General features: G+C 39.1%; 1 protein-coding gene across 3 annotated transcripts in view; it reads left to right on the top strand.

Annotated features, from left to right (window-relative positions):
- The window catches only part of MBTPS2 (membrane bound transcription factor peptidase, site 2), a 59,151-nt gene that overhangs the window by 3,017 nt on the left and 33,274 nt on the right, over positions 1-22,860 (top strand). For 2 of the 3 annotated variants that reach the window (XM_026451879.1, XM_026451880.1), the window contains exons 2-5: positions 576-724; positions 2,829-3,045; positions 8,823-8,926; positions 10,725-10,852. In XM_026451879.1, the coding sequence (XP_026307664.1) occupies positions 576-724; positions 2,829-3,045; positions 8,823-8,926; positions 10,725-10,852 (598 nt within the window). Of the gene's footprint in view, positions 1-575; positions 725-2,828; positions 3,046-8,822; positions 8,927-10,724; positions 10,853-14,639; positions 16,134-22,860 lie in introns of those variants that run through there. The other variant, XM_023201318.2, reaches the window with a different exon arrangement.

The raw sequence follows: 22,860 nt of genomic DNA, 5'->3' as shown, positions 1-22,860 counted from the left end.
CCAAAAAGTAAAGTATCTCAACAATAGTATATGTTGATTATATGTTGAAATATCTTGGATTTTGGGGTAAAAGTATATGAAAATTAATATTTAAAATTTGGCTGTTAGAAAATGTAAAGTTATATATGTGGCTTACATTAGTGGCTCACATTATATTTCTATTGGACAACACTGTTCTAAGCAGGGGTCAGCAAACTTTTTGTAAAGGGCTTGGTAGTAAGTATTTTAGGCTTTTTGGCCCACACAGGGTCTCTGTCGCATATTTTTGGTTTTTATTGTATTTTTATAATCCCTTAAAAATGTGAAAACTATTCTTAGCTCACAAGTTGTGTGAAAACAGTCTGTAGTTTGGATTTGGCCTGCTGCCCATAGTTTACCAGACGCTAATCTCAGTAGACCAGTTAGGTCTGTGACCTTTAATATTCTGAAGAATAAACATAAAGCTTCAAGATTATAAACATTTGGGCAGTCAGCATCTTGATTTCCTCTAGAAAATACTTTGTGTTGTTATTTTCTTACACATTATAAGTTGTTCTTCAAAATTGAGTGATTAAGAACTTCTCTTTCTCTCTTAGTCATCTGTTTATTTTAAACATTCTTATGAAGACTGGCTGGAAAACAACGGGTTGAGCATCTCCCCTTTCCACATAAGATGGCAAACTGCTATTTTCAATCGTGCCTTTTACAGTTGGGGACGGCGGAAAGCAAGGATGCTTTATCAATGGTATTCTTCATCTTCTTTTGTTTGGTTTAAGTTAATCATTAAGTGATCACTACAGACAGCTTGTTAAATTAACTATTTCCATCACTTTGCAGTTTTCTGAGTTTTACAATATTGACAATATTAAAACTTTCTGGTTTTATATAACCTTATGGGATCGTATCATTGGGGCTTGCATACATTAAAAATCAAGGCATTTATGGCAATTTATGATTAGGGGCTTCATAATGATCTCTGGGACACCCAAGATACTGGCAGGTTCTATAGATGAGCAAATGTGAGGGTCAGGGGTGGCATGGTCTAAATTTCTTTTTGTTAAAAATTTAGCCCCAAATGGATTAGAGGTAAATGTAAACAATCAGATCATCAGAGTTAGCAGAAAATGCAATAGCAGATCAAAGCATACAAAGTGGAAAAAAGGATATAATAAAGATAAGAACAGAAATCAGTGAAATAGAAAATACACAATAGAGAAAATCAGCAAAGCCAAAAGTTGGTTCTTTGAAAATATTAATTGGGCCAGGTGCAGTGGCTCACACCTGTAATCCCAGCACTTTGGAAGGCCAAGGCAGGTGGATTGCTTGAGGCCAGGAGTTCAAGACCAGCCTGGCCAACATGGTGAAACCCTGTCTCTACTAAAAATACAAAAATTGCTGGGCATGGTGGCATACGTCTGTGGTCCCAGCTATTCGGGAGGCCAAGGCACAAGAATTGCTTGAACTCAGGAGGCAGAGGTTGGCAGAGAGCCAAGATCACACCACTGCACTGCAGCCTGTGTGACAGAGCAAGACCCTGTCTTAAATAAGTAAATAAATAAATAAATAGAAAATATTAATTGATAAATCCCTACCATGACTGATGAAGAAAAAAGAAACATAAGTAATTAAAAATGAGAATTGAGGCCAGGCACAGTGTCCCATGCTTCAGCCCAGGAGTTCGAGACCAGCCTGGGTAACATGGTGAAACCCCATCTCTACAAAAAATGTAAAACTTAGCCAGGCATGGTGGCTTGGGTCTGTAGTCCCAGCTACTTGGGAGGCTGAGTTGGGAGGATCACCTGAGCCCTGGGAGGTCAAGGCTGCAATGAGCTGTGACCGTGCCACCGCACTTCAGCCTGGGTGACAGAGTGAGACCCTATCTCAAAAAGAAAAACTGGAATTGAAAAGACGACATTACTACAGATTCTATAGACATTAAGAACATAGTAAGACTGCCGGGCGTGGTGGCTCACGCCTGTAATCCCAGCACTTTCGGAGGCCGAGGCAGGCGGATCACGAGGTCAGGAGATTGAGACCATCCTGGCTAACACGGTGAAACCCCGTCTCTACTACAAATACAAAAAATGAGCTGGGCGTGGTGGCGGGCGCCTGTAGTCCCAGCTACTCGGGAGGCTGAGGCAGGAGAATGGCATGAACCCGGGAGGTGGAGCTTGCAGTGAGCTGAGATCACGCCACTGCACTCCAGCCTGGGTGACAAAGCAACACACCATCTCAAAAAAAAAAAAAAAGAACATAGTAAGACTATTAAGAAAATTCTATGCCTATAAATTTGACAGTTTTAATGAAGTAAACAAGTTCCTTGAAAAGCACAACTTATCAAAGTTGGAAAACATGGCAGATTATCTCCACTATAGAAGGGTAGCTTCTAATTATTAAAACAATAGAAAAAAGAAACTATTATTAAATTGTGCCATGTTAATATTTAAGCTCATTTTATCACAAAGTAAAGCTGAAATACGATGCAGACAATAGAAGAGGTAGATGAAAAAGGATGTATGTCTATAACGTCAAAAGGGCTTTCATAACGATATAAGGACAAGATCAAAACAACGTTATGTAAATGAGCAAGTGCATGAGAGGAAACAAACTTTTTCACTGGAAATGATATTCAGATTCTTTAGTTATCAGAGAATTATAAATTATAAAACTGCTTAAACTAAGCTCATGCTTCAGTCAAATATTTGAAGTTCATGTAGGAAAAAGAGGCAGAGTTATTGAAATTTTTTAGCCATTATTTTAAAGCTATGAAATGTGGCTGGTCAGTGAGTTTGCTAGTCCATGAATTGAGAGAAATTGTAAATTAACATAATTTTTTTTCCTTTTGACAGGTTCAATTTTGGAATGGTGTTTGGTGTAATTGCCATGTTTAGCTCATTTTTTCTCCTTGGAAAAACGCTGATGCAGACTTTGGCACAAATGATGGCTGACTCTCCCTCTTCTTATTCTTCCTCCTCTTCCTCTTCCTCCTCTTCTTCCTCTTCCTCTTCTTCATCATCTTCCTCTTCCTCCTCCTCGCTTCACAATGAACAGGTGTTACAAGTTGTGGTAAGTATCGTCTTTTTGCTTTAAATAACTATCAAAATAGAGATGCAAGATATCACTTCTGACCTAGTGTAACTCCTATCCATAATATAAATATGAAAATAAATTAAAAGTCTAATAATTTTCAAATGACCTGCTTACACAAAAAAATTAATAAGAATACAGCAAGGAATTGTTGAAATATTTGGTAGTAGCTGTAGTATTAATGGTAACAGAGAACAAATGAACCATCATTAAGACTGTCAGCAATTACACAGATATGTGACTGAATGTCTTTTTAAGATGTTAAATGATTGTTACTTTCAAAGAATAAGCATGCTGATTTAAGATCTCTATAATGTATAAGTAAATTGCATTCTAATTCTATGCAAAGTGTTTCCCTTTCCTTTTCATGGCCTTCAGAGCCTAACCAATAATATCCGTTTAATTAAAGATATAAGACCTTTCTGAGTGGTCACTGTGATCTCTTAATATGAAGAATAATGTGCTGAGTTGTACTCCTTTAAAACTCATGTGTAGACCTATACCTTATCATTTTATGTCTCCAAAGTTTGGAAGGGGGCTTTATATTGACTCACTTTTATTTCACATTTTTACATTTATAGTTCCCATTTCCATGAGTCATGGATGTTGTTTTTAATCGTGTTCTTATTAGTAGAGTAGACTAGGATTAGTAACAGATTGGGTTTTTTTTTTCTTGTCTCTGTGGCCTCTACTAGGCTGGGTCACTGGGAAGATTTAGAAGTCATTTGTAGAAAACAATAATCTCTCCTATGGCCATAGCTCTTTCTTAGAGATTAAAAAGATTTACCAGGTGAGGCCTCAGAATAAATTATTTATTTCTTCAGCAAACATTCTCTGCCTTACAGATAAGAAAATCGAGGCACAGACATGTTAAGTCACTTGCCTGTGGTCACAACTCATAACTAGTAGATCCATCATCACTGATCTTAGAGCCTATGGACATTATGCTCTATTATTATTATTATTATTTGAAACGGAGTTTTGCTCTTGTTGCCCAGGCTGGAGTGCAATGGCACGATCTCAGCTCACCACAATCTCCGCCTCCCAGGTTCAAGCGATTCTCCTGCCTCAGTCTCCCGAGTAGCTGGGATTACAGACATGTGCCACCACGCCCGGCTAATTTTGTATTTTCAATAGAGACGGGGTTTCTCCATGTTGATCAGGCTGGTCTTGAACTCCCGACCTCAGGTGATCCACCTGCCTTGACCTCCCAAAGGGCTGGGATTACAGGCATGAGCCACTGCGCCCGGCCTATGCTCTACTTTTAAGAGAGGTAGATAATTCTTCAAGAAACTATAGATAATTTTACTTACAGTTTTATACCTCTAGGTATATGGTGGGAGGATAGGTGGGACTGGAGGCAAGAGAACAGGATAGTGCAGGAAATAAGGTGAGAGATACAGATAGGGTCTAGGTTATGAAGTTTATATTTTACCTGTAGGTAGCAAGTCTATACAAAATGGACCAAAGTCATTAGACTGAAGATGTGGAGATCATTTAAGAGCAGTAATTTATTTTAGAAGTGATAAAGATCTAAAATTAGTGGCAAGGAGAATGAAGGGGATGGATTCAAGTGACCTTTTGGAGTGGAATTCTCAGACCTTGGTGATGAATTAAATGTGAGACTGGAGGGAGAAGGAAAAGTTTAGAATGACTCAGGTTACATGATTGGTTATTGTTCACCAAGAAAGAGGATAAGACAGAAAGACGCCAGGTGGAGAAAATATGATCATTGGCTTATCTGCCTGCCTGAATTAGAATGGCAAAATGTTGTTTAGGGAAGAAATTATTTCTTCTCTACCACTCAGTTTATTCATAGTGCTCACAAAAATATCAGCTCTATTAGGAGAGCCGTGCTTTGGAACTATTAAGAAGTCAGCTGCCCTCTGGAGCCCACCATGCATATTCATGTATAAGTTTAAGAATGTTATGAATCCTGATTTTGACATGAGCTCTTGTTGCTTAGGTAACATACCTTCTGTTTACCCTATAATTCCCGACAGCCTTGTTCAATATTGATTCTCCAAACCATGGCACTCTGTGTTGTCGAAAGTATTCTGTATTCAGTATTCCGGTACATCTAATACCCTGTGTGAATCATGGCAGAGACAGATGGGCAATCGTGTACTGTTGCCAACAAATAAGACCTACCATCTGTTGGTATTATCACACATTCAAATTCCTACTTTATCTCACTCACTAATACATGCAGAAAATAATAAAGAGAAGGAAGAAATATCCTATTGGACCAAGCTTACTGATTTATTTGAAATTAAGGTAGCCAGGATATTTTGTGATATAGAGGGTATGTATGACAATCTTAAGTATATAAATTTAGAGAGGGGTCAGAGAAAAGTGTAACATTGGAAAGATGTCTGACAACTTGGGAATGGAGCAGGTGTATAAAAAGGGACATAGAAGTTCTTGAAAGAAGTTGCTCAATAGGGTCCAAGTAAAGAGAATTTCAGATAATGAACATTATAAACATCCATTTCCTTTGACTCTTTACCTCCATATCTGGGACTCTAGCTTAAGGAAACACTTTCAAATACAGAAAAAATAGTATTCATTAAGCTCTTTAGCCTAACATTATGTATTATTATGAAGAATTAAAAGCAACCAAAATATCTGAGGAGTGGTTAAATTATTGGATTCTCATTCAATTAGATATTATGCACACATTAAAAATGATTATAACTAGTTTCCGCGGGGCGCTGTGGCTCACGCTTGTAGTTCCAACACTTTGGGAGGCGGAGGTGGGTGGATCACCTCAGGTCAGGATTTCGAGACCAGCCTAGGAAATGTGGTGAAACTCCATCTCTACTAAAAATACAAAATTAGGCGGGTGTAGTGGCATGTGCCTGTAGTCCCAGCTATTTGGGAGGTTGAGGCAGAACTGCTTGAACCTGGGAGGCAGAGGTTGCAGTGAGCCAAGATCACACCACTGCACTCCATCCTGGGCAACAAGAGCGAAATCCCAGCACTTTGGGAGGCCAAGGTGGGCGGATCACAAGGTCAGGAGATCGAGACCATCCTGGCTAACACAGTGAAACCCCGCCTCTACTAAAAATACAAAAAAAAAAAAAATTAGCTGGGCGTGGTGGCGGGCGCCTGTAGTCCCAGGTACTCGGGAGGCTAAAGCAGGAGAATGGCGTGAACCTGAGAGGCGGAGCTTGCAGTGAGCTGAGATCGCGTCACTGCACTCCAGCCTGGGCTACAGAGCGAGACTCCATCTCAAAAAATATATATAAATAAAATAAAACAACAACAACAAAAATGATTATAACTAGTTTCATAACTAGAGAAAGGACACTTGGAATTAATGGAATTTAGAAAATGATTCAAGCAGCATTGTTTGAATCTTCAGTTATTAAAGGAGGCTTTTTAGATGAGATTTCTCTGTGTCCACAAAAATAAATTCCAGTTGAATTAAAATTAAAACTTGAAACCATAAAAGACCTTGAAAGAAAAAAGCCAGGTTATCATTTTTATGAACACGGAATGAGGAAGACATACAGCAAATAGTAGAAACCATGAATATTTTTTATATAACAGTAACACCTTTATTTTTTATTTTTTAAATACTTTATTAGAGCAGTTTTAGATTCACAGCAAAATTAAGAAGGTACAGAGGTTTCCCCCTTACAATGATGAACAGACGTGAATATGTCATCACCACCCATAGTTTACATTAGGGTTCACTCTTGGTGTTGTAGGAAACCATGAATACTAATAGATTTGACTACCTAAATTTTATATATCAAAAACTAAAAACAAAGTAAAATTAAAAGGCAAACAAACTGTGGAATACATTTATGTCATGTATTACAAAGGACCAATGCTGATATTTGAAGTGATCTTACAAATCAGTAAGAAAAAGATGAATACTTTAGGAGAAAACAAGTCAGGTCATCAGTAGGCAACTCGCAGAAAGACCAAAAAAAAGTCAAAAGTACAGAGAAAGTTCAGCTTTACAAATGGTCAAAGAAATGTAAATCACATTGCAGATTTGAATAAAATGAGCTTGCCCAACGTTATGGAAGGGTCTGCTTTTAGAGTACAATTTGATGATATGTATCAAAATATTTTAAATTTTGTGTAATAATAGCATTTAATACCCTCTCTGTGAGGCATAACATTAAACATTGGACAAAGATTAGCTCATCTAATCCTCAAAATTACCCTTTTGTGCAAATGTGGTTATTTCCATTTTAATGATGAGAAAATAGGAATGTTGGAGGAATAATGCCAACTTTCCTGAGGTCATTTAGCTAGTTAACAGATAGAGACAGGACCTCAAACCCATAATATGTCTCAAGAGCCCAATCCCTTAGCAAGTATGCTCATCTAAGAATTTCTTCCTCCAAAATATTTAGGTGTGTGTGTCCAAATATCTTCATCACATTATTTATAAGAGCAGAAACTTTTAAAACAATTAAATGCCCAACAGTTTATTCCATAGAACACAGTGTAGCTATTAAAAATCATATTGAAATAGAAAATACTCATGGGAAGATGTCTGTGATACTGTTAAATGAAGGAGCAAATTTCAAAACCAGATTTATAATAAAAGTATAGTTTTTAAATATATGTGTACAGGAAAAGACTAGAAGGACACACATCAGAATGATTCAGAATGGTTTTGTATGTGTATGTATGTTTGGGGAGCAGAATTTTAGGCTTCTGTTTAGCTTTGAATTTTCCAGTTTTCCTGCTTTAAACATATTTTTTATAATTAATATAATAATTATAAAAGAAAGCAGGAATTTCCTCCGGAATGATACCTTTTAGGTTCCAACTCCTGGACTGTAAGAAATAGATTCTCAGTATGTAAATGTATTCCTGAGCCTGGTGTGTCCCACTTAGCCTAATTTATTGTCTCTCTTTAACAGATGACATAACTTGGGAGTGATTACTTATCTTATGAGAATATATCTTTGCTATCTAAAATAAATTGCTATGCAGCTCTTATCTTCCCCTGTGTATGCAATAATACATAACTGCACATTTTAGAAGCACATGATTGTAAGACAACTCCTGCTTCATATGTTTGTAACATGTCTATATGTTCCAAATGCCTTAATTTTGACATTAAATTTCAATTTTAATGTATTTGTGTATCTTTCACACTATTTTTCTGACCAACATAGTAGACCAACTGATGGAATAGAAGGGTATCATGCTCCCACACTGATCAGGATCCCTATTAGAACAGCTGTCATTACCAACTCACCTATAACTTGAGGATATTAAAATGAAACTCGCTGATTAATAATATGGGGTTCCTGTATTAATCAACACAAGTACTTGGAACCTTGCAATAACATTTCAGAGGAAGGTCTAGGAATTTTAACAAGCATTCCCAAATCAGGCATCCAGCCTTTGAGGGTGGGTCAGCTGCTGCCTGCTTCACTGTCACCCTGCATTCCTTGGCACTTTGCTGGGCTCCCTCATTCTTTCCCATGGTGAAGACTCCAGGAAGCTAAAGTTTCAACTGTTTAACCTGGTGTTTCCCATTCTCTTTAGATTGGTGTTGTGCTTGTTCCAGAGAAACTGGCTAGTTCGAAAAATGAAATAGTGTTTTTGCTTTTTATTATGATAGAAATGGAGAAGTGAACCATTGTCATATTACCTTTAGTTTGCAGAACATTCAGCTTGAAGGTTTAATACAGAATGAACATCATGTATCTTAGTGCCCAAGTGGGACTCCCCTGCACCCCCACTGATAATTGCTGCCATATTGTGTCTATGAACAGGTTCCTGGTATAAATTTACCCGTCAATCAACTGACCTATTTCTTTGCGGCAGTTCTCATTAGTGGTGTTGTACATGAAATTGGACATGGGATAGCAGCTATTAGGTAATGATATTTACCTTTTTCTTCGTACTACATGCAAAAAAAAGCTTTTCATTTAGGAGGATTTATTACTAAAATCTGCTACATTTGATACTTCACTATTTTTCTTTCTGTGGCTATTGCCTAGTGCATAGCCATCATTTGTTACTTTGAGGAAGCTTCTTTTTTTATAGAGAAGATTAATATGTTGATGAATATGCTCTGTTAACCACGGGCATATCTGTAATCAGGGTCTTTCTATCCTTTGCCTTTGCCAGCGTGGTTATCCTCATGATGTCTCAAAGTTTTTTTTACCAAATCCTGAAAGCCAATCTTTCTGTTCATCATTGAGTCAGAATGATAACCACTGTACTCAAAACCCACTCACCTTAGAACTTTATTTGACTTATCAGCTGAAATAATTTCCTGCTTCTGCTTATGTCCTCTGCTGGCTAGAGCACGAAAACTGAAAGCACTGAGTTTAAGAGTTTAACAAATATCATACTCTATCTGGAAACCCAAGTGGAAGATAAGATGAGACCTGGGACTAGCTTTGAGTATCACGCTCTGTTCTTGGTCTTGGCTTCCCAAATGTATCACTGTAACTATACCTAAGCATTTAGAATCCTATAACGCATATAATGCATACAAAATCATGATGGGGAGAGGGCCACGTCACAACTCCCCTGCTACCTCCATTGCTAATTACTGCCATAATTAGCAAGCATGCTAATAGGAATGTGTTTTATCCTTTCGGTGTGTGGACCAGAGAAAAGGTTAAAAACCTCTGTTTTGGAAGAGAAGATGTAATCACTTCTTATTACTTTCCAGTTGTTTATGAACAAGAGTCTGTTTATTGGCAATAAATCCTCATCTTGACAGAGCATATACTATTACACAGGTGTGCACAATAGTGGCTTAAAGTGGTGGCTGCTAGGTTTCTTTTTCTTTTTAAATCTCCTTCACCTCTGCTTCCATGTTTTTAGCTTTGCAGCCTTTAGGATTTTACCTACAGACACATCGTTAATAACAGCTTAACAATTTACAGTATGTTTGTAAAAATAACTTGGGTAATTTTTTTAAAATCCCAACTGCCAAGAAAAAAAATGAACTGTACAGCTGTCTTATACATTTAGTATTAAGCAACAGCACAATATATTCAGGTGATACTTTTTTCTAGGGGGCCTGTTTGGTTTTATGAGACTTAAATATTAATTTTTGGAAAATGAAGTGATAAAAAAATTCTTTTTTTTTCTTAATATGGAGAGCAAAACCTGCTGAAAAAACTGGTTCTCTTAAGGACAATCTGAGCATTATGCATGTTTAAACATACTTACTTAACGTTAGCTTGATAGGAATACACCTAGATAGATCTCTACCATTATTTATAATTGCTAAGAGAAATACAAGTTATTAGGTAATTTACTTGAATTATATAGTCTCCTGTGTCCTTCTCTGATAATAATTCAGAGTAAACCATAAAAATGTTTTTCCTTTAGTTTCTCATAAAAGCCATTTCTGTATATATGTGACTAACTTCAATTATTTGCTCAACACATTGGTTTCTAAAAATTTTGGAAGTGATGTCTATTTCAGTATGCCCCATGTTACAAAATTCAATTTCACAGATAACCAAATCTGTATATTATTATAAAATTAAGATTATATATAGTATAGATATAATTTTTTGGGTGTTCAGAGGGACTTTTTGTTTTTTAAGCAAGAATTCAAATTACAGGGAAAAGTTTTAAGATTATATACACTATTAATTTGATAAATATAATAATATTAGTAAACTCCTTTTTCTTATGTGATTTCTTAGGGAACAAGTCCGATTTAATGGCTTTGGGATTTTTCTCTTCATTATTTATCCTGGAGCATTTGTTGATCTGTTCACCACTCATTTGCAACTTATATCACCAGTCCAGCAGCTAAGGATATTTTGTGCAGGTAACAGACTTAATTTTGTTTTAATATTCATCTGTGCTTTTAGTTTTGATTTTCTATGGTAAGTGGTTTTTGGAAAATATATTACAAATGACAATACGTTATCTTTTGGTTAATAACTTCAGTTTATAAGACCCCCTCAAAAATAGAGGAGTAAAATAATTTACATTCGTTTCTTCCTTAAAACCAACTAAAAACAACATAAATTAATTTTTAAAAATTTAAAAACAGAAGAAAACTTTGTTTTGTCCACAACATAAACTCACAAACTATGAAGAATGTCAGCTCAGCTGAAATAGAATGAAATTTGCATCAAATCAAGGGAGAACATGAAGAATTGACTAAGAGATAAATCAAAAGTATCCAGGAATGGAGAAGAAGGGTTATGAAAGGATGGTTAGTGAACTCTAGCACTGTCAGAGTTCAGAGAAACAGAATCCCTTGGAGATGGAACCGCAGTTCCAGCTGAGTGAAACTGACATAAGACAAATTCATCACAACCCTGCATCACTTTTAATGGAATAACTGAGGCTAAGTAAGTGTGGAATTAGAATTCTCAAACTAACAACAACAACAAAAAATTGAAGGTGGGAAAAACAAAAACAGGAAATGTAAATACTAATTTCCTCAACTTCATAGTGGAGAGGACATCTGCCTGAACTTGATAAATCAAGAAATAGAGGCTTGAGTATATCACTTAAGATTGTAAATGTAAACAAGATCTAAAAACACACATAAACTTTTCAAGTTATCACAGTGAAAGCATGAAAACAGACCAAAGAAAACAGACCCTATATCAAAAGATAAACCATGGTAATGAATTTAAGACCAAAACACATTTATTTTGTCAATAAACATAAATGAAATAAGCTCACCTGGCCGGGCGCGGTGGCTCAAGCCTGTAATCCCAGCACTTTGGGAGGCCGAGACGGGCGGATCACGAGGTGAGGAGATCGAAACCATCCTGGCTAACACAGTGAAACCCCGTTTCTACTAAAAAATACAAAAAACTAGCCAGACGAGGTGGCGGGCGCCTGTAGTCCCAGCTACTCGGGAGGCTGAGGCAGGAGAATGGCGTGAACCCGGGAGGCGGAGTTTGCAGTGAGCTGAGATTCGGCCACTGCACTCCAGCCTGGGCGGCAGAGCGAGACTCCGCCTCAAAAAATAAATAAATAAATAAGCTCACCTACTGAAAGAAAGGTGCCCTTAGTTTGTATTTAAAACATGTCCCAAATGTGTGATGTACAAAATAAATCTGTCTAAATAATTACTCAAAAATATTGAAAGTAAAATGATGAGCAGAACATAACATGCAAATGGGGACAGAAAATAGGACCAAAAGCATTATATCAGACATTGGGGGCCATTTAACAATAATAAGGAATATAAGCCACAATGAAAATACAACATTTGTGAATCTTACTGTATCAAGTAACAAACCATCAGAGCAAAACAAAAGTGGGAAAAGTATAAGAAGAAACAGGTAATAAAAAGACTCACCTTTTAATACATGGCAGATAAGTATAAAAAAGTTAGGCTAAGGTAAAAATAGGTATGTCAAACTCTGTACCACGAACACAGAAGACAATATTTTCTTTCAAATGCCCATGGGACTTAAAGTCGCAGTAAATTCCCAAGAGAAGACTAGCAAACTAAGTAAAAACTACCTGAAATCTAGAAATTTATCTTAATCACACCTTGGATCAATTTAATTCAAACCTGTGATTTCAGTAGGTTTAAAAATTATGATGATGAAATCATTTTACTGAGATAATGTTTAAAGTTTTGCTAAAAGAAAAATGCACTGCCTTAGGCAGGTATGCAATTACAAATGGAAATAGATCAGTTAACTATTCAACTTAAGAAAAGAACTGTAAAATAATTAAGAAATGATGACATAATTAGTAAGGATATAGGCAGAAAATAATAAATTAGAAAAAACAAAACTAGATCTGTTAAATCCAAGAGCTCTTAAAAAAAAAAAAAGGTCGAACAATGAGAAAAAGCATCTAAAGACAATTAGCAATCAGATTGTGGAATGACGATTGATAACAGAGAAAATAAAAACAATTATAAGTGTTCTTTGCTCATCTCCACAAAAAATTTCAAAAACCTGTATAAATATAAGAAAATAAAAATAGCTGAAATTAACCCAAGAGGCAATCAAAAAAATCTAAACAGGCAAATAATTATAATGGGAGAAATTAAGAAAGTTGATAAAGAATGCCCTTTCTTTTGAGATGGAGTCTCACTGTGTTGCCCTGGCTGGAGTGCAGTGGCGTGATCTAGGCTCACCGCAGCCTCCACCTCCCAGATTGAAGCAATTCTCCTGCCTCAGCCTCCCGAGTAGCTAGGATTACAGGTACGAGCCACCACGCCCGGCTAATTTTTGTATTTTTAGTAGAGACGGGTTTCACCATGTTGGCCAGGCTGGTCTCGAACTACTGTCCTCCTGCCTCAGCCTCCCAAAGTGCTGGGATTACAGGTGTGGGATTATTGCGTCTAGCCAAGAATGCCCTTCCCTATGTGGAATTCTTTCATACCTCGAATGAAAAACTTTTCTTTTAAATTCAAATTTAGTATAAACTTTCCAGATCACATAGAGAAGGAAACTAAGATTTTTTTCTTAAAGCCAAATACAACACTGATTAGAACATCTGGTGAAACACAAAACAACCTACAGACACATGACCTATCAAGAATACACTGGTGGTTGAAATCTGGTTGAATGTGATAAATATTATTTGCCATTAGGGAAAAAAAAATTCATCTCAGAAGATATTGAGACAGTCTTTAACAAAATTCAACATCCATTAATACTTTAAAAAATCCTGGCCAGGAGCCGTGGCTCACGCCTGTAATCCTAGCATTTTGGGAGGCTGAGGCAGGTGGATCACAAGGTCAGGACATCCAGACCATTCTGGCTAACACAGTGAAATCCCATCTCTACTAAAAATATAAAAAAAAAAAAAAAAAAAAAAAAAAAAGAGCCGGGTGTGGTGGCGGGCGACTGTAATCCCAGCTACTCTGGAGACTGAAACAGGAGAATCGCTGGAACTCAGGAGGCGGAGGTTGCAGTGAGCCGAGATCACGCGCCACTGCACTCCAGCCTGGGCGACAGAGCGAGACTCCGTCTCCAAAAATAAAAACTCCTTAGTAAAAGTAGGAATAGCTGCATACATCATAATAGCACAACACTTAGCACTCCTATTAAAGGACAAGACAAATTCTACTATCAACTATTACTGATATTAAATGTCGTGTTAGTGCAATTAAATAAGAAGAAAAGCATAAAAGGAGTAGGCTTTTTTGGCAGATACTGTTATATGGGATGGAAAGGAGGGGAAGACATGAAAATCAACTGAAATGAAATACATAAAAAATCAGTGAAGAGCCTGCTTACGAAATATTCGAAAAACAATACCTGGGCGGGGCTGCAGGGCGGCGCACGTGAATACGTGGGCATGTGCGTGTGTACGTGGGCACGTGCACGTGTTTTTCGGGCCGCCAGACGCGCCAGTTGCTTAGGCGCATGTGTCTGGTATCCCAGAAGCACCTGCGCCTTCCGCCTCAGCCGCTCGTGCTTTCCTCAGGCTCGTGCTTTCCTCAGGCTCGCGCCTTCCCCAGACTCGCGCCGTTCTCTGCAGCTCGCGCGTTTCTCTGCAGCTCGCGCCTTTTTCTGCAGCTCTCGCCTTTCTCTGCGCTCCGGCCTTTCTCTGCAGCTACCACCTCACTCCCCTCAGCGTTCTTTTTCCCACGGTCTTCCTGTTGCTGCTAACCTAACTCTCAGCCATGGCCTCCAACGAAGATTTCTACATTACACAAGACCCGGAGATTCCGGCAGATATTGTGGGGCTCCAGGACATCAATGTGGAGCCCCTTCCTATGGTGGACATTCCGATGGAAAGCATCCAGTACGAGGATGTCAATGGCAGTTGGATCTATGGTGGCCACAACCATCCGCCTCTGATGGCGCTGCAGCCGCTTTTCATGAACACGGGCTATGGCGACCACGACCAGGAAATGCTCATGGTGCAGACACAAGAGGAAGTGGTGGGCTACTACGGCTCAGACAACCTGCTAGGCAACGACTTGGAGGACCAGTTGACCATCCCAGATAGCACTGAAGACGAGCACTTCCAGCTGACCCTGGCCTCTCTGTCAGCCTCGGCGGCATCGACATCAACCCAGAGCCGCAGCAGAAAGCGCAGCAAAAAGCCCAGCAAAACGCCCAGCAGCAAGAGTGCCACCAGCACTGAGGCCACGCCGGTGGGCAGCAGCTCCAACGAGGGCAGCAGGAAGTGGGAGCAGAAGCAAGTGCAGATCAAAACGCTCGAGGGTGAGTTTTCCGTGACTGTGTGGTCCCCTAACGATAACAATGAGCAAGGGGCAGTGGGTGAAGGCCAGGCTGAAAACCCACCTGATTATTCCGAGTACTTGAAAGGGAAGAAACTTCCTCCTGAGGGATTACCAGGCGTTGATCTCTCAGATCCTAAACAGCTGGCAGAATTTACTAAGCTGAAGCCCAAAAGGTCCAAAGGAGAACTTCCCAAAACAGTCCCTTGCTCTCATAGTGGCTGCGGAAAGATGTTCAAGGATCACGCCGCCATGAGAAAACATCTCCACATCCACGGGCCCAGAGTCCACGTATGTGCAGAATGTGGCAAAGCTTTTATTGAGAGCTCAAAGCTGAGACGACACCACCTGGTTCACACCGGCGAGAAGCCCTTCCAGTGCACATTCGAAGGCTGCGGGAAACGCTTTTCCCTTGATTTCAATTTGCGCACACACTTGCGCATCCACACCGGCGATAAGCCCTTCGCGTGCCCCTTCGATATCTGCAATAGGAAGTTCGCTCAGTCAACCAACCTGAAAACCCACATCCTAACGCATGTGAAGAGCAAAAACAGCCCGTGAAAAGGAGAAGACCCCTCTCAGACTTGGGAAGTATCTTCCAGGACTGCGGTAGGGAATAAATATGCCTCTCAAAGCTTTGTATGTTGTTTCTAAGAGTTTTAAAAAACTGAATCCTACACATCTAAGGTTCGTGTTTTGTTAGAGTAGTAAAAGTACAATTTAAAAGTTTTTTAAAAGTAAACCTTGACGTAAGATAATAATGCTAAGATGCCATAGCTTGTTCTGTAACCGTGTTTTTGTAAAGTTTGGTCCCAACAGGAGAAAAGTTCGTAGACTTCACATCAAGAGACGGTTCTTACAAACTGTGTTTAAAATGGGACTTTTCACATTCTTAGAAATAGGAAGTTCATTTATTGTTTACAATGCTTTTAAAAAACTTGTAAAAAATTCAAAATGTTCATGTTTATACTTTTAGGAATATGCTTAATGAGTCTGTATGGTTTTTCTGGAGGTTGATAACTTTGGGAAAGATTTACTTTAAAAGAGTGAACAATTACATGCATACGCGAAGTATTTTCCTGCTTAAAAAAGTTATATCGATGTTATTTGTTTTAATTTTGGTTGTATTCTTGGATGTTAACACATCTTGCATTTTAGCTATATTAGGTTATGTAGTATTGATATTAGGTGATTTAATAGTACTAGTTTAAACCTATTTTAGTCATTTTATTTTCCCCAAAATACTACCAGATGCTGTTTAGTGTAATTTCTCTGCCTGTTCAGTTAAAGCAGTGCTCAGTTGTAGAATATATTGTGTGTATGTTGACTTTAACACTTAAGAAGTACATTCTGTGTAATAGAAAAAGCAACTTCTTTCTAAAGAAGGAAGAAAGTAGTTTGCCTATATCAATACAGAAGCTAGAACTAAAGAAAAGGGGGAGGGTGCTACTGGCATCTAGTGGGTGGAGGGAGATCAGGAATGCCACTAAACATCCTACAATGCACAGACAGCCTCAAAAAACAATTATTTGGCCAAAATGCCAATAGTGCCTGGTGCAGGGGCTCACACCTGTAATCTCAACACTTTGGGAGGCCGAGGTGAATGGATCGCTTGAGCTCAGGAGTTGAACATCAGCCTGGGCAACATGGCAAAACCCGGTCTCTACCAAAAATACAAAAATGAGCTGAGTGTGGAGCCCACACCTGTGGTCCTAGCTACTCAGGAGGCTGAGATGGGAGGATCACTGGAGCTGGAGAAGTTGAGGCTGCAGTGAGCCGTGATCGAGCCACTGCACTCCAGCCTGAGTGACAGAGTAAGACCTTGTCTCAAAAAACGGGGGGTGGCAGGGGGACTGGGCATGGGGCTCCTGCCTGTAATCCCAGCACTTTGAGAGACTGAGGCAGGTTAAGATCAGGATTAAGATCACTTAAGATCACTTAAGATCAGGAGTTCAAGACCAGCCTGTCCAACATGGTGAAACCACCCTCCGGCTACTAAAAATACAAAAATTAGCTGTAGACTTCGTAGACTTCACATCAAGAGACGGTTCTTACAAACTGTGTTTAAAATGGGACTTTTCACATTCTTAGAAATAGGAAGTTCATTTATTGTTTATGTTTTTTTTTAATTGTAAAAAAATTCAAAATGTTCATGTTTATACTTTTAGGAATATGCATAAGTCTATGTATGGTTTTTCTGGAGGTTGATAACTTTGGGAAAGATTTACTTTAAAAGAGTGAACAATTATATGCATACGCGAAGTATTTTCCTGCTTAAAAAAGTTATATCGGTGTTATTTTAATTTTGGTTGTATTCTTGGATGTTAACACATCTTGCATTTTAGCTGTATTAGGTTATGTAGTATTGATATTAGGTGATTTAATAGTACTAGTTTAAACCTATTTTAGTCATTTTATTTTCCCCAAAATACTACCAGATGCTGTTTAGTGTAATTTCTCTGCCTGTTCAGTTAAAGCAGTGCTCAGTTGTAGAATAATATATTGTGTGTATGTTGATTTTAACACTTAAGAAGTACATCCTGTGTAATAGAAAAAGCAAAATAAAATACCTCTTCTAAAGAAGGAAGAAAGTAGTTTGCTTGTATCAATATAGAATATAGAACTAAAGGAAAGGGGGAGGGTGCTACTGGCATCTGGTGGGTGGAGGGAGATTAGGAATGCCAGTAAACATCCTACAATGCACAGACAGCCCCACAAAACAAATAATTATTTGGCCAAAATGCCAGTAGTGCTGGGTACCAAGGGCTCACACCTATAATCTCAACACTTTGGGAGGCCGAGGTGGGTGGATCGCTTGAGCTCAGGAGTTGAACATCAGCCTGGGCAACATGGCAAAACCCGGTCTCTACCAAAAATACAAAAATTAGCTGAGTGTGGGGTGCACACCTGTGGTCCTAGCTACTCAGGAGGCTGAGATGGGAGGATCACGAGCTGGGGAAGTTGAGGCTGTGGCGAGCTGTGATTGGGCCACTGCACTCCAGCCTGGGTGACAGAGTAAGAACTTGTCTCAAAAAAAAAAAAGGGGGGGGCGGGGGGGCGGGCATGGGGCTCCTGCCTGTAATCCCAGCACTTTGAGAGGCTGCGGCGGGTGGATCACTTAAGGTCAGGAGTTCAAGACCAGCCTGTCCAACATAGTGAAACCACCCCCCAGCTACTAAAAATACAAAAATTAGCCAGAGGTGCTGGCATTACCCCTGTAATTCCAGCTACTTGGGAGGCTGGGGCAGGAAAATCGCTTGAACCCAGGAGGCGGAGGTTACAGTGAGTTGAGAGAATGCCACTGCACTCCAGCCTGGGTGACAGAGTGAGACTGTGTCTCAAAAAAAATAAAATAAATGCTAATAGTGTCCCTGTTAAGAAACCCTGCTGTAGAAAAAGTAAGCGTTTTTAACAAAGATTCCAGAGTTTTACAGTACTTATTAACAAATCATTAATGGACAAGAGGTTGTTTAGATGAAGGAAATGTGTGTGCTCCACCACCCTCATTGCCATTTAACCAGCATGGGTAAATCCAGAATCAGAGGGTGATCTGGTACTAGCTACATGCCTGACAAGATAAGAGACTAGGCAGATAGTCAAGGAATCAGTGCTGCTGAGTGTCCGGGCTTTTATTCATTTGTTCATGTCTGGTTTCTGTGACTAGCAACTGGGCTGGGGTTGGGGGAATTCATAGTGGTATCCTAAATTAGTTTCCCCAGAGTAAATTCCTGCGCATCAAAGGATTGGGTTTTTTTGTTTTGTTTCATTTTAATTTTGTTAAGGAAGCTATGAAAGCAGTACAAGAAAACACACATGAATATCTTTTATAATCTTGAAGTGGAAAAGCCTTAGTACAAGGAACTATTTGATCACACAAAAATTTAAAGTATCTATACAGGCAAAATGACAAACCACACCAAACAACAAACTGGGAGGATAAAATTATAATACCTGTTACAAAGGACCAAATTCCTCCATGTATAGATTAATAGCATATATGAATTAGTAAATTAATAAGACAACTCAATCAAAAAATGGCAATGAATAGAAATAAGTGGCTCTCAAGAAAATGGGCTTTAATTTTTCACCCAGAAGACTGGCAAAGAGTAAAATTATGATAGCATGCAGTGTCATTCAGAGAGTGAAAAAATGTCAGTTATGAGAGTATAAATTAATGCAATAATGCAAACTCATTGGAGGTCAACTTTAATGTTCATATTTTTTGACCCAACATTTCCATTTCTAGGTAATTTTTCATACCCTTGTAGATGCATACTTAACTGGACGCCTAACATTGTAAGCAAAGCTGTATATTTCAGTATTATATGAAAAGGTTAAAACACCCTAAGTGATTAATAGTAGGAAACCTTATAAATAAATTGATATGTTCATAAAAATGGATTACTCTGTAGCAGATATAATGGGATTGATATGTATGAACAGATATGGAAAAATGTCAAAAATATATAAATTAAAAAGCAAATAGGTTGTGATGGCTCACATCTGTAATCCCAAATTTTAGGAGGCTGAGGTGGAAGGATCCCTTCAGGAGTTCAAGGCTGCCATGAGCTGTGATCACAGCACTGCATTCCAACCTGGGCAATAGAGCTAGACTGTCTTTTTTTTGTTTTTTTTTTTTTAAAGAGACACGAAAAAGCAAAATATAGTATAATAATTTGATACCATTGGTGTTTTAAATGATGTGTCTGTATATAATAGAAAAGATCATTTACCCGATAATTCCTAGACCATACTTTGTCTGGCTATTTCTGCAATTTAACAATTTACAGCACTTAAAAATTTAAAAAGGAGCATTTTACAATGTGAATACATGACTTGGAACATGTGTTAGCTAGGTATTTCTCTGCTCTAATAACTAAAAATAAATGGCATAAACTCTCAAAACATTCCAAATATAAGTAGTTCAGTGTTGATCGGGTAACTCTGTGATTTGGGGACACAGGTTCTGTCTTGTTAGCTCTGCTGTTCCCAGCAGGCAGCTTGTGTCGTGGACCTAAATCCAGCTCCATCATAGCTACATTACAGCCCACAGGCCAGGGTTGTCTCCATCACATCCTGGTGCTAGTAGTACCCATACCCCGCCCCATAAGAAAAACTGCAATAGGAAAAGGGAAGACTAGGTATGGGGTCAGGGGTTATCTAGTGGCGTGTTAAGTAAATGTTTAACATCTGGCTCTGCAGGGCTGAGGTAGGGAGCTCTGATGGTAGCATTTGCTGGTTTCTGTGGTGTAAATACTCGCACCATGGTCAGTTTCAAGCTGTAAACCTACACTTCCTGAAGGAGGAATTAGGGAGAAGTGTACACAGCTCTGGCAAGCTTGTAGGAGCAGGCTTCAGGGAACCACTGGGTTCATATAACCATATCTGCTATAGGATGGGATATAAGATGCTAAGGGGAAAAAAGAGTTTAAAAAATATAGGCCTGGTGCAGTGGCTCACGTGAGCCTGTAGTCCCAGCACTTTGGAAGGCGGAGGCGGGCAGATCACCAGGTCAGGAGATGGAGACCATCCTGGCTAACACGGCGAAACCCCCCGTCTCTACTAAAAATACAAAAAAATTAGCCAGGCATGGTGGCGGACACCTGCAGTCCCAGCTACTCGGGAGGCTGAGGCAGGAGAATGGCGTGAACTCGGGAGGCGGAGCTTGCAGTGAGCAGAGATTGCGCCACTGCGCTCCAGCCTGGGCGACAGAGCGAGACTCTGTCTCAAAAACAAAAGACATATATATAAAACCCGCTGGGCGCGGTGGCTCACGCCTGTAATCCCAGCACTTTGGGAGGTGGAGGCGGGAGGATGACTTGAGTGAGCTCAGGAGTTCAAGACCAGCCTGAGCAAAATGGTGAAACCCCTGTCTCTAGGGGAAAAAAAAAAACAAAAAAAAACCCATACTAAAAAACTAGCCGAGCATGGTGGCACGCGCCTGTAGTCCCAGCTACTTAGGACACTGAGGCAGGAGTGTTGCTTGAGCCCAGGAGGCGGAGGTTTCAGTGAGCCGAGATCTCGCCGTTGCACTGCAGCTTGGGCGACAGTGAGACTGTCTCAAAAAAAAAAAAAAAAATTAAATTAAAAAAAAATTTAAAAACTATAAAACTGTCTTGAAAAAGTTATTAGAAAACTTACTGCTTTGTACTCTTAAATAAATTATTAAAATTATTACACATGTATACTCATATACATGCTGATGTGGGCAGAGAAAATCTGGAGTAATGGAAAATGATAACAGTATGTTTACTCTGAGTCATGGGGCTGGTGGTTGGGAAATGGTATTTGGGAAAGATGACTATTACTTCTCTATTGTTTGGAATTTTTATAGTCAGCATGTATTTTTTAGTAATTTTTTAAAAGCCAATTGAGCATTTTTAAATTAATTTCATATTAGGGTTTAAATGTACTGAGACTTCTTTTTCCTTAAATTGGCACTTAATGTCCAAAACTAAGACTAAAGAAGGTTATATATCCCCACCAATAATTGGATCCACACACCTCTTTCAGAGCTTATTAAATGGTATAGAACTAACTAGTCCTCCTATCCCAAACATCACCTAGCCCAGTAACTTCTCATTCTCAGTTGTGAGTTGTCAGCCTAGTAGACAGCAGAACAGCTTTGCCCTGCCATCTTTCCCAGGCAAGGGGGCAAGGTTAGAGGTGGGGAGGAGATGCTTATCTTGCCCTGAATTCAAGACAGGACAAATTCAAAGATCTGGAATTGTCTGTAAGAAGAAGAGTTTAGTTTCTTATTCCCTGCTAAATGTTTGCTGAGCTGTGAGCTCACCTTGGTGCAGCCATCAAAGTGGAAGACAACATGGGAAACCTGTGTGTTCCCCAAAGTTTAGGGATGTACAGAAATTATGTATTTAGAGTGAGAGAGAAATACATGTATACCCTCTGCCTAGTTTTAAACTTAGGAATATAGCTTCATTGCTTCTAAAATGTCTTCCCACTTCCATGTAAAAAGTCCAGAGTGTCATTTAAATCTAGTTTTTTGTTTTGTTTTATTTTTTGTTTTTATTTGTTTGTTTGAGATGGAGTTTTGCTCTTGATGCCCAGGCTGGAGTGCGATTCACTACTTTGGAGGCTGAGCGATTCTCCCGCCTCAGCCTCCAAAGTAGCTGGGATTACAGGCACCTGCCACCACAGCCAGCTAACTTTTTATATTTTAGTAGAGATGGGGTTTCATCACGTTGGCCAGGCTGGTCTCGAACTCCTGACCTCAGGTGATCCACCCACCTCAGCCTCCCAATAAATCTAGTTTTATAATGCTACTTTTAAAGAGTAGCATAGGTAGGCCAGGTGCAGTGACTCAAGCCTGTAATCCCAACACTTTGGGAGGCTGAGGTGGACAGGTCACTTGAGCTCAGAAGTTTCAGACCAGCCTGGACAACATGGCAAGATTCTGTCTCTACTAAAAATACAAAAAATTAGCCGAGCATATTGGTGCACGCCTGTGGTCCCAGCTATTCAGGAGGCTGAGGTGGGAGGACAGCTTGAGCCTGGGGAGCAGAGGTTGCAGTGAGCCGAGATTGCACCACTGCACTCCAGCTGGATGACAAAGTGAGAACCCTGTCTCAAAAATAAAATAAGTTGCATATGTAATAGGTTTTTTTTCTTTCTTTCTTTTTCTTTTTTTTTTCTGA

This window comes from Piliocolobus tephrosceles, chromosome Y (genome assembly GCF_002776525.5).
Source record: "Piliocolobus tephrosceles isolate RC106 chromosome Y, ASM277652v3, whole genome shotgun sequence".
Lineage (NCBI taxonomy): Eukaryota > Metazoa > Chordata > Mammalia > Primates > Cercopithecidae > Piliocolobus > Piliocolobus tephrosceles.
This window is presented reverse-complemented; position numbering and strand designations above follow the sequence as displayed.